Source organism: Cebus imitator, unplaced genomic scaffold (genome assembly GCF_001604975.1).
Source record: "Cebus imitator isolate Cc_AM_T3 unplaced genomic scaffold, Cebus_imitator-1.0 Scaffold39, whole genome shotgun sequence".
In the NCBI taxonomy this organism is placed as follows: Eukaryota; Metazoa; Chordata; class Mammalia; order Primates; family Cebidae; genus Cebus; species Cebus imitator.
The window spans coordinates 12,018,219-12,033,543 of record NW_016107354.1 but is presented as its reverse complement, the minus strand read 5'-3'; the positions used below and the strand labels follow the sequence as shown (position 1 = coordinate 12,033,543).

The 15,325-nt window shown below is 37.8% G+C and overlaps 1 protein-coding gene across 1 annotated transcript; it reads left to right on the top strand.

Moving 5' to 3' along the window:
* Window positions 1–11,375: 11,375 nt before the first annotated feature.
* FANCF (FA complementation group F) lies at window positions 11,376–14,822 on the top strand. Its single transcript, XM_017525929.2, has one exon. It carries the CDS (start codon window positions 11,660–11,662, stop codon window positions 12,782–12,784), a length of 1,125 nt encoding a protein of 374 aa, XP_017381418.1. The 5' UTR covers window positions 11,376–11,659; the 3' UTR covers window positions 12,785–14,822.
* Window positions 14,823–15,325: the final 503 nt, after the last annotated feature.

Genomic DNA, 15,325 nt, shown 5'->3' with positions numbered 1-15,325 from the left:
CTGGTAGTGGTGGCTCAGGCCTGTAATCCCAGTACTTTGTGAGGCTTAGGCAGGGAGGTCACTTTGAGCCCAGGGGTTCGAGAGTAGCCTGGCCAACATGGCGAAACCCTGTCTCTACTAAAAATACAAAAAATTTAGCCAGGCGTGGTGGTGCACAACTATACTCCCAGCAACTTGGGAGAATGAAGCATGATAATCATTTGAACCCAGGAGGTGGAAGGTTGCAGTGAGCTGAGATCACACCACTGCACTCCAGTCTGGGTGGCAGAGTAAGACCATGTCTCAAAAACAAAAACAACAAGTAGGAGCTTTCACTTGTATCTGTTTAAATAATATATGCAAATTCAGAAATTATAGCATTTATTAATCTATTCAAAAGAATAAAGAGAAAAGAAATGCTAGCTATAGTACTTTGGACTTCAAATACCTCTCTGTTCCCTTAGATTCTCTGTAAAGCCTCCCTTTATACTTGGTAATTAACTAATAAATACAATACTGGAAAGGATTTTTACATTCTAACAAAATGCCTCTGTGATATTGCAATTTTTTAAAAAATCACTTATTTGGCTTATTTCAGCAAGTTTATTTTGAAATGCTAGGAACCTCTGGGGAAAACGCTCCTTGACATTAACGATATTAACAGACGAACCCAATCTAAGAACTCAGATTATGTCTGGAAGTGATTAAAAAAAAGAAATTTCCTGATACCTTTTACATCATAATTGCTACTTAGTGAACAAATAATAAGAAAAATTAGATTAATCTATTATCTTTTAAAGGAAATTAAAAATGAGTTTACATTATATGCAGGTAATGTACATGCATATTTTTCTTTGCTTTCAATTTTCTTAGCTTTATTTTTTATATTAATTCTCTTAAGACCTTTTGGTTTGTAAGTCTGGAAACTTCAGCCACCCAGAAAAAAAGGGAGGTTGGGAAATAATGAAAAAAATGTGCCAAAAGAATTCACATAAAAGTTTTGGAGATTTGAAAATGGGAACAACAGACACTTAAAAAGTTATTGAACCAGGAAAAAAAAAAATTCCTTCCTGGCAGGTACTTTTATAACAATATACTGATAACTGTTGGATAAAAATAAAGGCATCCAGACATTATTACAGAACTCTTCTACATGAAATCCAGCTTCTTATTCAAAGGTAAAAACAGAGCCTGATCCATATTTTTTTCTTTGTGGTTTGAACATTAGAAAAAAAATCAATTGTAAGAGAAAAATAAAGTCTTAAAATAAATTTAGTTTATTTAGTTCAAGTATCTACTTAGTAAGTTCTTCCCATTTATTACTATACTATACTATATTATAATATATCTGGGTTTTAACATGTAGTTTCAAAATAATTTCTGTTAATATAAATGCCATTGTTGTCTCTTAACATAGTTTGTTTTTTTCTTTTCAAAACAGATACAAAGCAGTGGCAAAAAGTGTAAAAATGGTAAAAGTCATAAAAGTCCCTTCCAGCAGAACTAATTCAAGTATTTAAGTAGTTTCTGAATATTAGCATTACAAGAAGTTTCAAATTAAATGCTCAGATTCTGGGCATTGGACTGATGATTATTTAAGGAAGAGGATAATTTCTTGTTTAAATTCTTCCTTTTTTATATTTTAATCCACGTTTTTAATAGCTCATCTCTCATGAATTCAAGATGTTGCCTGGTAGTGTTTGAACCAAGTCTGTCTGCCTTTAAATCTCACGCATTAATAAAATCAACCAAGCAAACCTGGAGGCTTTTTATACTTTTCCCATTATTCATTTAGTCAAAATTTATCATACAAAGTTATTTAGAAAAAAAGTTAGAAATCAAAACCAAAGAGATAAAGTGGAGCCAAAATATAAAAATAAAAACATACGTAGGACTTTAGACTCTATGCACTGACTAATAAGAAGTCATGAAAGTCTCTCAAACTGAAGAGTAAGAGAACTAAATGCTATGCAGATGTTGGTCTTGCTGCTGTTTTAACATCCTTTTCCTTCTTCAGTTTGAACCCAACTATAGAGCAGGCAATGGGTCTACAGATAAGGTTCTACATTATTGGATACCTATAAAACATTGATAATTTAGCCAAAACATAAAATCATTTTTTAGCGGATAGAACTATCTTGTTTTTACATTCTGTATAAATTCTCAGATATGTCATTTTTAACATAATTACAAGACACTGCCAAAATAAAATAAACTTTCAGCTGACAAAGATTGCTGAGGAAAAAAAAAAAGAAACCCAGATGTCTTCTGGACATTTTGTGCCTACCTTAGTACCCACTCATTATCTGTCATATTATGTAATTTTCTTATCCAGGGGATATTAAAGAGTGTGAGGAATGACAGTAGTCTGGGCTTTAAAAAAACAAGTTTATAAGAATTTCCACAAGTTTATAAGAATTTCCATAGCAGAACATTCTGCTATGAATTTTGTTTTCTTTTTCCTAATTATTGGCATCGTTCTAAATTAATACTAATTCGACTCCAAAGATAAAGAGACTTCACTCAATCACGTAAATGAGAAAATGCAGAATATTCTTTTTCATTTTTCTCTCCATTAAGATTTGTTGATTCTTAATCAAAATTTTCAAATCTGAGCATCACTCTCTGAAGATTCCTAATATTTCCTCTGCCACTGCTGTAGTGAGCCATCATTTTGCTCATGAGGACTATTGCAATATTTTTCCAGTGATCCTTCATTTGTATTCAGTCATTCCAGCTAGTAGTAATCAATACTCTACATTGCTTTATAACAGGTATGCTCTTATGATTCTTGTGTTTCAAAATTCTCAATAAAATTGGAATGTCAATTGAACACAGGCTCTCTTATTTAGCAAGCTATTCTAAGGTCTTCACAATCTCAGTCCATCTACAAATAATTCCACCATTTCTCACACTATAAGAAATACTTTTCCCCTTCAACTTAATTCATTACTTTTATGAAAACACTTCACATTGTTCTGTCATATATTTTTCATTTATTTCTGCAGCAATGATGACTTTGTCATAGATTGGCAACACTGTATGGCAATGACAAGTATTTGGGAATTACTAGATTAGCCTACTCATCATTTTTTGAAAACACACTGATTGACAATATTATGACTCACTAACTTATATTAATAAGAATGGATGACAGTTCAGGCAACTGTCAGTCAAGCTCCTGGCAGGAATCAAGAGCACATTCAGCAGGGATTTCGAAGACAATTTAATAGAGTATATTTATGGAAGTATGGGTAGGGTTAAGGAAATCAAAAAGGTGTGTTAAGGCAGCCAGGAATTAACAACATCAGGAGGCCCCTAAGGTTGCAAGGAGTAAGATGTGTTATCTCAATGTGGGGGGTGTTTTACAGGACTTCTAGAAGAACGAACTGGAATCCTGGTACCTTAGCAGAGACTAGGAAAATAAAAACCTTTCATCTCTCTTCTCCAGTCCTCCTGATTGCTTGCTAATGTCTCCCTTTAGTCAATTCAAAAGAAAGCCGCCGGAGGGCAAGGGAACAAGGCTGAAAATGGTCAGTAAAGATCAGTTCACTCCTCTACTCAGAAGAAAGGGAGAAAGGGAAGAAACAGACAAAGCTAAGAGGGAAGAACAAATAAGGATTAACTAGCTAACTTACTTTCTCCCAGTCCTATTTACACAAATTTAGGACAGTAATTTGAATCACAATGCCCTTTCTTTTGCCCCTTTTCTTAGCTAACTGTGTTAGAATGCCTGTGTTAGAGCAGTACTTTCCAACCTTTTTCAGAGTGAAGCACAGGTAGTCATCCAAAGAGCATTTAAGAGGCATATATACATACATGGTGAAAACATTTCTTTTGCACTTGCTTTGTATGATAATATGAATACAGGTGATTAAATATTCAATTTACATAAAATCCCCAACATTTAAATTCTCAAGTTTTTAAGAGAGAAATTAAGCTTGCTTCGTGAATGCAATTTTTTTATATTGATTTTTATTTTTGAAATGATCAGTAGCAATTCCTGATCAAGACTTTTAAGCAAGGTCTCTTTATATTCATGAGAATCTCCATTGATTTGATATGTTGTTGATAAAATAGGTAAAATTGTTTTGCGAATGTCTATAAAGCCATTCAAAGTTTATAAGAAATGAAATTATATTTAAATAAAAGCTCTTCTTTTCTAACCTTATGAAGGCAATAAAATATTAAGCATTACATAATGATGCAAATAAATTTAAAATTCAAGCAAATTTTTTAATATCACATATTTCAAAATGTTGGCGAAGCTCTAATTTGTAGAATATACATGCATTGTTACAGCAGTCTTTCTGCTGCTGGCTTTAAAGCCACTTAAAATCACACCCACTGCAACTAAAAAGATGTATCTCAAATTTGTGAAAACAGATTTGTGGCCATCATTCAGATCTGTGCCAGTAAGGAGGCCCCATCTTTTACTTCCTCCTCCACTACCTTCCTCTGAATTCACTAGGCTCTGTTATGTCCTTCTTGGACATCTGAAATTTTTCCACTAACTTCATGGGCCCTTTGTCTGTGATGGATTACAATGTATGCCCATTCCAGCTAATGCATAGATGTCCAGGTGGTAATGCATAGATGTCCAGGTGGTAATCAATATCTAAAGAAGGACCACAGGATGAATTATCAGATCTCTTTTTGTCTCAGTAATGACACCCACTTCCCAGACCTCAATCATATGCCCCAAAGGCAAAAGAGATCAATATCTCAGGCATACATTTGTAACCCTTTCTGCTGTACACTGAGTAGAACATGCTTAGGACCCACAACAATTTTTGTCTACTTACAGTCTATTATGGCCTACCGAAAATAATTCTAATGGTAGGAAAGGTAAACCTAGTGTGTTTTCCCCATGAAAATATAAATTTAATATTTTAAAATATGTCGTATGGGAATAAATATCAGGGAATAGTTATAATATCATAGGATGCAAGACTGAAAACCGAATCATCAGATTTTACATGCATAAAGTCTTCTATCCATTACAATTCATTTGACGATTTTCCTCTTTTGTAGGGGAAACCAATGAAATGAAGAAATTGTGATTTTACAAGTAAATACCACTAAGATCTATTTTTCAGTCCATTTTCCACTGCTATAACAGAATACCACAAATTAGTAATTTAGAAAGAAAGATTTGGTCCTGGAGCCTGGGAAGTCCAAGGTGAGGGACTTCTTGCTGCTTCAAAACATGGCAGAAGGCAACACATGGTGAAACAGGGAAAAAGAGAGAGGAAATAGATCTATACTTACTTTTATCTGAAATCTACTCCTGTGCTAACTAACCATTTACTTGATATCATATGAGTACAAAGCCCTCATGACTTAATCACCTGCTAACAGCCTTACCTTCCCATACTATTATATTGGCAATTAAATTTCACATGAGTTTTGGAGAGGACATTGAAACTATAGCAATATCAATCCCTTTTTTCCAGAAGGTAGTTTGCAATACCACAAAAATGGCAAACATAGGTGAAGAGTTTCTATTAGAAATCTCTGTAAAAACATGGTTCCAGCTTGTTCTATATAGCTGCTACAAAGCATATAGAAAGGCCTACCCTTATCCCTGACTTGACTGAGGTAGTCAAGTTGGGATTGGTATAATCATTACCCATAATATCTGCCCTCAGAGTGATTGCCAATAGGTCAAAACTTTCCCAAAAAGCAGATTTCTGGATGAGAAAAAAGCCCTCTATGACTGACTTGTCTGAAGATGTGGAGTCCATTTCTACTTGTTCATATAAAGAAATTCTGTTTCATCAAGTATAGGGCTATAATGAGTGTGCATGTCCTGGACTATAATATTGTTCAGAGTAAAAAAAGAATCAGAGTAACTTGTTTTCATTGGTCCATCATTGCATAATGCCCTATAATTTCTTCACTTCTTAAAATAATAACAGGGTGTGGTGGCTCATGCTTTTAATCCCAGCACTTTGAGAGGCGAGTTGGGGAGGATCATTTGAGGTCAGGAGTTCGAGACCAGCCTGGCCAATGTGGTAAAACCCTGTCTCCACTAAAAATACAAAAATTAGCCGGCTGTGGTGGCAGGTTCCTGTAATCCCAGCTACTTGAGAGGCTGAGGCAGGAGAATCACTTGAAGCCAGAAGGGGGAGGCTGCAGTGAGCCGAGACAGTGCCACTGCACTCCAGCCAGGGCAACAGAGTGAGACTTTGTTTCAAACAATAATAATAATAATAATAATAATAATAATAATAATAATAATAATTAGATCTAATATAGAAAATGAAATCAACTCAAGTTTTCAAGTCTTAATACACTATTGGACAAGATTTTATGAGAAACCTCTCAGGACCAAGAGTACATGCTGCAGCAGCAAGTTGTGTCTTTGATAACATTTCCTCCACTGTAGCCCATGAAGATGTTAGTGGTTGCCCTTTTATATTTGGGAGTGGTGGAATAGGAAGAAGACATGGGAAGATGTACACTTTGGAAGCTTATATAATATTAATAACAACAACAGTAATAGCCAGTGATGTTCACTAAGTATTTGTACCACACAGTATTCCAAAGGGCTTGTATTAGTTGGGTACATCTAGATGAAAGCAAAAGAAAGTAAAACTGAAACTGGCAAAACAACAACAACAACAACAACAAAAGATTGGTAATATATATAAGGTTATATAATTCCAAACACGTTTTCTTTGAGGTCTGTCTTAATCCAGTTTTTCTTTGTGATTCTGAGATTTTCTTGGTTTGGGGAAGGAGATATCTGTGGAATATTTGGGCTTCAAAATTTGTAAATTTTCTTACCCCATTTAATCCTTATTAGGGCCCATGAGATAGGTTGTTTGTGAAAGCATCTTTTCCTGATCCTTAGTTGTTTATGTTTCCTAAATCCCATGGTTTGAACGACATCTTAATTTAATACAACCTCCTGTTTTTCCAGAATGGTGGATTTGTGGCATTGATAGCATGTCTTTCCCACTTCGAAAGATAAAATACTGTGTTGAGATTCATGCTGGAACTTTTCTCCAAGAAGCAACACAGGAATTTAACAGGAAAACTGAAAAAACAAAACAAAACAAAACCATAGACAAAAAAAAAAAAAAAAAAAAAAAAAAAAAAAGAAGCTTTGGGCAGCAGCCTACACCCTAAGCCAGGTGGAAAACTGGCTGGGATTGGTATAATCAATACCCATAATATTTGCTCTCAGAGTGACTGCCAATAGGTCAAAACATTTCCATGATATATCCATAGGCCAGGTGGAAAACTGTGAGTCCTCAGAGTGTGAGTGGGGAGAGACTGCCTCCATGATATATATTCTCATTGGGAAACCTGGCAATCCAGGCCACAGAGAAAGGCCTTAACCCTATCTGCCACTGGAGCTGATTTAGTGAGTGGTGAGGAGTATATGAGAAAGAGCAGCAGCAGAACATGCTTTACATGCACTCCCAGACTCTGGCGGGGAAAGAGGAAAGCCATCCCAAATCCTACCTCACAGGGGATCTCACAGGAGTCAACCAGCTAACTCAGGCAGTAGTCACAGGTTGAAAGAAGCTCCCAATGGAGATTCACAGTATAATCTTCAACAGGGACGCACTACTTTGGTGAGAACTGAGACAAGTGGGAAGTGATATAGCCACAGGTACAGGGCCTTGGCACCTCCAGCTTTGCAGGTAGATAGGGAGGGGTGTGGCCTGAAAGCCACAGTTCCGATATTGGTGGGGAAGGCTTATGGCCTGGGGCAGTTTTGAGTGCTGAGAACAGACTATCTGGAACTCAGCTAGCTGCTGCAGTTGGAACACTTGCAAATGAGATGTGCCTTGACAAGTGGATTCTTCTGCAGGACAAAGGCAGCTATGCTCCTCCCATGAACATTCCCTCAGAGGCCACAGAACTGCCCTTTGATCTCCACTGAAGCTGCTGCTTGTGCTGGCATGTGGGAGGCCAGAGTGTGGGACCTGACTGAACCAGCCACCACCTGGCTTTGTACCTCCATCTACCCTAGTATCTTAACACAAAGGGCAGGGACTTTGGGAAGTTCCATGACCCTGCCCTTTGCCTGAGACACCAGAGTACCTACCTTAGGTAACATAAGAGAAGCACAAATCCCATCACTATCACTGCAGCTGACACTCTTGCAAGCACTACCTCCTTGCTGGAGGATAACTGACACAGTCCATTAGAGCATCTGCTGGCACAAAAACACAGCTCCCCTGAGGAAGAAAATTTTTGGATGACCTCAGTTAGCACCACTGCCTCCATCACTCTGGCTAACCAGGAGGTCTTGAGTCTATCTATGTGACCAGTATATTACTACTACAGCTGGCATTTGAGAATACCGACACATTGAGGCTATTTAAAACCAAGAAAATCTCACAGAATCTATATCACTCCCCTGCCACCCCCATCAGGGCTTTTGCTGGTACCCACTACTGGGAGATTAGAGGACAGGTCCTATCATGGATCCCTTCCAGACATTCCCTAGCACCATCTTGGAGAATGGCAGCCCCACTGGGTGGCTAGAACCAGAAGAGCACAGCAGGATTCACAGTAGTTTGGCCCTCGGAAATCCCTACACCTAGGGGAAGTAGGACTATACCACATCAAGGGAGCCCCCTGGGAGATCAAAGAATCCAGACTGCAGACCTTGAGTCCCAGAACTGACTGTGGGAAGCTTCTTTCAGCAAAGGCACAGGTGCAGTGTAGGGCTCAGTAGAGAAAGAAAGTTTGTGGCTTTGTCCAAGTCAGGTAGCGCTAGTGCTCATGAAGGATATTGTAATATTTGGACACTTCACCAAATAAGAGAAAAAATAAAAAAAAAAATCTGCTGAAATTTGGCCTTTTTCTTTCCCAATTTACTGTATTTCAGGAATTTGGGGATCATAACCAAGAGGTGGGAGATTGGTCTTGGTATTCGTGGCAAACAGTTCACACATTTGTATTCTCATGTATTTTACCTTATATTACTTCTCTCACTTGGGTTTTCTTCTATCCCATGATTGTTCAAACACTTTGAGGCCTAAATCAAGTATGAGTCCTCTGTAAAGTCTTCCCAGAACTCTCCTGTCAGTTTATATCTAGTCTCTCATAGCAACATTCTTAAAATTTTCAAAATATATAAAATCTGCTTTGCATTCTAATTAAGTTTTTGTGTTCCTCCTCACCCTGCCTCAAGGATATAGGTTAAAATCCTAGGCTTTTCTTTCTTCTAGAGGGGGAAACTTCATAGACATTTTATTTAATAAAAATAGACTAATGTGAAATATGTAGGAGTTTATACATTACTATGCCTGAGTAAGAATTTAAAAATCAAGATTTAAATGGATAAGTAGAAATGTATGAAGCTAAAATTAATCTGCACAATTCTTGCCATACACTGTCATCCCTATTCTGAATCAAAGCTTTTTTTTGGACATTTTCCACTTGCTTATGTAGATCTGGTTCTTTCAACTCAGGTACCTGCAAAAAATTAAGGGTTCCTGTGGCCTTGAAAACTCCTCTCAACAACTCAGCTTTGAGCTTTCAACAGAAAAGTCAGTTTCTTTTTTCTTTCTTTCTTTTTTTTTTTTTTTTTTTTTTTTTTTTTTTTTTTTTTTTTTTTTTTTTGAGACAGAGTCTTTATCAGGCTGGAGTGCAGTTGCCTGATCTCAGCTCATTGTAACTTCCGCCTCCTGGATTCAAGCTATTTTCCTGTCTTAGCCTCCTGAGTAGCTAGGATCACAGGTGTGTACCACCACACCACCACCACACCCAGCTAATATAGATTTTTTTTTTTTTTTTTTTTAATAGAGACAGGGTTTTGCCATGTTGGTCAGGCTGGTCTTGAACTTCTGACCTCAGGTGATCCACCTGCCTTGGCCTCCCAAAGTGCTGGGATTACAGGTATGAACCACTGTCCCCAGCCTGAAAAGTCAGTTTCTTAAAGAGGCCTTCCTATTACCTAAGACTTGGTAACCATTCTCCATTTTATCCTCCTATCACATTTGAGGTTATTCATATAATGTCTCTCTTAAATGGTACAAGATGAACTTCTCCGTTCAGGCTAGGACTGTGTTTATTTTACTAGTAAATCTGTAGCACCTCATACTACGTATCGTAATAGGTGTTCAATATAAGAATAAATGAATCAGTGATGCCTGTACATTTGCTAAACACAAGCTGCACATTTAGTTCTAAGTTTCTAGTGGCCAAGACAAAGAATTTTAAGATTCATGGTATCCTTAGGATGAAATAACATAATGATTTCAGGACCAAATAAGAGTTCGAGATAACTAACAAAAATCAAATAATAGCTAGGTGTGGTGGCTCATGCCTGTAATCCCAGCACTTTGGGAGGCCGAAGTGGGCAGATCACTTGGAGTCAGGAGTTCAAGACCAGCCTGGGCAACATGGTGAAACTCTGTCTCTACTAAAAATTCAAAAATTGGCCGTGTGTGGTGGGCATGAGGCTGTAGTTCCAGCTACTCAGGAAGCTGAGGCAGGAGAATTGCTTGAATCCAGGAAGCTGAGGTTTCAGTGAGCCGAGATCGCGCCACAGCACCCCAGCCTGGGTGACAGAATGAGACTCCGTCTCAAAATAAATAAATAAATGAATAAATCTGAATTAACAGCATGTACACGACTGCTTTATTTTCTAAAATGTGTAGGAACGCTTATTTTAATAAGTGAAAAATGACTTTCCCTCTTTTAAATTTGTTTCTCTTCCCCTTTTTGTTAAAGTACAAAACACTGTTCCCTCACTTTTTTGAATACTTCTGGCTGTGTCTTTAGGACTGGAAAGAAATTCAGCTCAAATGAGTTACTGTATTACCAACTTTAGTAAGAATCGTTGTGCATTTTGTACACAATGTAACTCCTAGGAGTTGACAAATATTTGTTAAATGCGTCAATGAGTGACATGGGGCTTTCTCCTCCCTACTCTCATAGTTTTTATTTAATCAAATATTTATTATTGTTCGATGCTCTTAAATGCCCTTTCCTTCAACTGATTGTGTGACAGAAGAGTCAAGCTATTTTGCCCTAAAAATTACAAAAACAAAATGTACAATTGCGAAGTAAAATTTTGTTCCTTTGTAAATTTTAATAAATTATTGATGTTGAAGTTTATTTTTTGTTTCAAATAATCTAGGCTTCAGTTCTAATAATGGAATGACAAAGTGAAAGCCCAGAGGTCAGCATAGTGCCTGGTATTAATAGGATGTCAGTACGTTTTTAGTACATTTTTCTCAAATTGATCTTAAAATTTCATTTAAGAGAGTTTCCTCACGTCACAGCATGTCTCTGGCGTTACTTTTGAAAAACCTCAACACAGATTCTACTTTTAGGCAAAGTTAGAAAATTTCTACTTAAGGATATTTCCAAAGCGAAAGAAGACGGAGTCTCAAGAGAGAAAGAAGTCTCAAGCACGGAGACGTTCATGACTGGCATCATCTCGCATATGGTTCCGGGAATTCTCGCTAGGATATCCTACATCTGCTCTCCCTTCACCAAGAACCTCTTTGTGTAACGAAAGTAAAAGTCTCAGGACTTTTAAGTTGCCCAGAGTCAAGAAATCCGGAAAAAGCCGCTGTGAGATTGACATGCACTTCGACCAATAGCGTTGCAGAAAGGCGTATCATTTCACAGATGTCCCAATCAGTACGCAGAGAGTCTCGGTCTCCAAGTTGAAAGCGGAAATAAGGCCTTTCCGCACCTCATGGAATCCCTACTGCAGCACCTGGATCGCTTTTCCGAGCTTCTGGCGGTCTCCTGCACTACCCACGTCAGCACTTGGGACCCAACCACTGTGCGCCGCGCCCTGCAGTGGGCGCGCTACCTGCGCCACATCCACCGGCGGTTTGGTCGGCATGGCCGCATTCGCACGGCTCTGGAGCGGCGGCTGCACAACCAGTGGCGGCAAGAGGGTGGCTTTGGGCGGGGTCCAGTTCCGGGATTGGCGAACTTCCAGGCCCTCGGTCGCTGTGATGTCCTGCTCTCTCTGCGCCTGCTGGAGAACCGGGCCCTCGGGGATGCCGCTCGTCACCACCTGCTGCAACAGCTCTTTCCGGGCCCAGGCGTCCCGGACGCCAATGAGGAGACGCTCCAAGAGAGCCTGGCCAGCCTTGCCCGCCGCCGGTCCGCGGTGCACTTGCTGCGTTTAAACGGCCATAGAGAGAACCCGAATCTCCAGGAGGACTCTCTGATGAAGACCCAGGCAGAGCTGCTGCTGGAGCGTCTGCAGGATGTGGGGAAGGCCGAAGCGGAGGGTCCCACCAGCTTTCTCAGCAGCCTGTGGGAATGCTTGCCTAAGAACAACTTCCTAAAAGTGATAGCGGTGGCGCTATTGCAGCCGCCTTTGTCTCCCCGGCCCCAAGAAGAATTGGAACCCGGCATCCACAAAACTCATGGAGAGGGGAGTCAAGCGCTAGTCCACTGGCTTCTGGGGAATTCGGAAGTCTTTGCTGCCTTTTGTCGCGCCCTCCCAGCCGGACTTTTGACTTTAGTAACTAGCCGTCACCCAGCACTGTCTCCTGTCTACCTGGGTCTGCTAACAGACTGGGGTCAGCGTTTGCACTATGACCTTCAGAAAGGCATTTGGGTTGGAACTGAGTCCCAAGATGTGCCCTGGGAGGAGCTGCACGATAGGTTTCAAAGCCTCTGTCAGGCCCCTCCACCTCTGAAAGATGAAGTTCTAACTTCCCTGGAGACCTGTAAAGCGCAGGATGGAGATTTCGAAGTACCTGGTCTTAGCATCTGGACAGACCTCTTATTAGCTCTAAGGAGTGGTGCATTTAGGAAAAGACAAATTTTGGGTTTCAGCCCAGACCTCAGTTCTGTATAGGCAATGCTCAGTTATTACTTGAATATATAGTTTACAAAATGAAAATTACAATGTTCTCACCAGATATATGCCTTCCTGTGTCCAAACTATAATTATTTTAGATGCTAATTTTGAATAGTTTATTAAACAATTATAAGTATGCAAACTAACTGGCATGTAGTGTCATAGATTTTCTGGATAGAAGAAGTGATTGGAAGTACTCCACTTAAAGCCATGGAATTAGCAATAGTTTTCTTTTGAATAGAAGGCCCATTTCTAAGAATGTTGAAATTATATGTACCATTCAAAGTAAAAGAAGCTTTAAAGTGACAAAAACCTTTTTCTTTCAGTATGGTTTATTTTTCTAGGTTTTCTTTCCCTCCTTCAGTAGTGAAGAGTTCTCTTTAGCCATCCAATATGTGGCAGTGTCAGGAATGTTGGTTTGAAAAGCTATTGGCTGATCTGGATCTGGATTTCGCCTTGTTAACCTAGTATTCTAACCAGTTAACCAGCCTCAATATGCATTAAAATTGTATTATTCAGAAAGTTTTTTTCCCGTTTTCTGCAAATTCTTACTCTGAAAATGAATCACCACGTAGTATGTCCATTTAAAGCATTGACTCACAGACAAATGTTTAAAGCATAGTAAATAACAAATATATGCCTCTGGATATTAATGCTTGATGGTAAAAGAATCAAACTTTAGAAGATCCAGGTTTTAGTGCCACTTCTGCTGTTAACTAGGTTAATAAATCACAACCTTGGCACCACAGTTGCCTTATATGTAAAATGAAGTATTTAGACTAAAATAGTAAAATTTTCTTATTTTTCCCTTGGTGGCTGCCCTATGGAAACAGTTTAGGATATTTGTTTTGCATGTAGGAACCTAGTTTTGTTAGTTTACCTGGGTGTTTCACAGCTGACAGTGATTTCCAGTAACCAAACTTAAGGGCAATCTGTTCATTTTTACTAGGGAGATATAACTTTCCAGCAATCAAGATATTTTTGTCCATTTCCAGGTTAGCTAACAGGATTTTTTTAGGAAAAAAAAAAAAAAAAAGGGTATTTAGAAAGTTAATTTCTAATTCCAGAATGGAATAAGAGCAAAAAGAGTTATAATCTTGTAGGATTTCTCATTCTGTGGTATAACCCAGGGGTAAACCATTATTCCAGTACTAAGTATACTTTTCTAGATACTCTTGAGTGAAAACCAGCAAATTCTTTTTCCCTGTGGTCTGATTTATTTTTCTAGTTCTAATCCATGAAGGCCATTGTCATTAACGCAAGAATAAAGACAATTCCTCCTGTCAGTTACGTGAAATTCTTTTTTAAATAAACACCCCAGTGAAGAATTCTACCTTAGCAAGTCCTAATATTAGCTTTAGCTTTAGAAAATAACAGTTTGTGAACTTACTTCCCTATATTTTAAACTGTATCTCACACTGATTTACAATAAAGTTATAAAGATAGACAGTAGACTTAAGAAATAACGTTTTAAAATCCATTTTATACTGACTACTTTTTGTTGCCTTATTTTAGTCTCCATATGTTCATTACATACATAATCTTATTTAATCTTTACACCAAGACTATATTCTTACGAATATAAGCTAAAAAATTAAGTAAAATACCCAAGGATATTAACAAAAGCAACATGAAAGTAGAAGCCTTATCTGTTACTTATTTTGTTTCCAGGAACCTAGCACAGTGTCCAGCATATGGTAGATATACCTAGTGTTTGAATAAATGAAACCAGCATTAGAACTTTATATACTTTCTCTTATTTTGAATAATATTAAGGACTTGTAAAGATTAGGAATCAATGCATGCACTGGGAGAGGAAAAAGTGAGAGGAAGACTATATAAATAGGAAAATGTTTGATAACTAACTACAGAATATAAAAATATTTATTTTGTGGTTCTCCCTTTGTCCTGTCAAATGAGGGTGCACTATTGAAATCTCCCACTGTAACATTGTTACAGGAAATTTTATTAATTTTCATTTTATGTATTTTGAGCAATTTTATGATATGCAAACAAATATAGAATTGTTATGTCATCCAAATTAATTGAATCTTTTATTTGTAGTGACTGCCTTTCTGCTTTAAAGTCTATTTTTGTCTGTTGTCATTGTCATATATTAACACTATATGATTGGACTTTGGCCTGCTATTCTATTTTGTGCTTTCCACTTCTTTTGATTTCTCTCTGTTTCATTTCTCTCTCAGTTGTTTGATTGACTAAATATTTGTTTGCCTTCTTATTTCATAATATTTTCCCTTCTACCAGTTAGGATGTTATATTCTATACCCATGCTTTTATTCTCAAAACTTATATTTAACTTAAAAATATCTAAAATTAGTATCTTAAACTTAGGAAAGGTCCATAGTATCATTAAGAAGGAGGTTTAACCCTGATCTCTTATCTCCAGACTCAAGGAGTTGTCCAGTGTTTTAGTTTAACAATTTTGTTTCCCATGATTGTACCTCAGATTCCCTTGGAGAAGGTCTCTTGGTGGTAAACTTACTCAATTTTTATTTACAAAGATTGTTCTTCGTTTAA

Coding starts and splice junctions, on each gene's coding strand:
- FANCF (XM_017525929.2), top strand. CDS start 11,660: ATGGAATCCCTACTGCAGCACCTGGATCGCTTTTCCGAGCTTCTGGCG.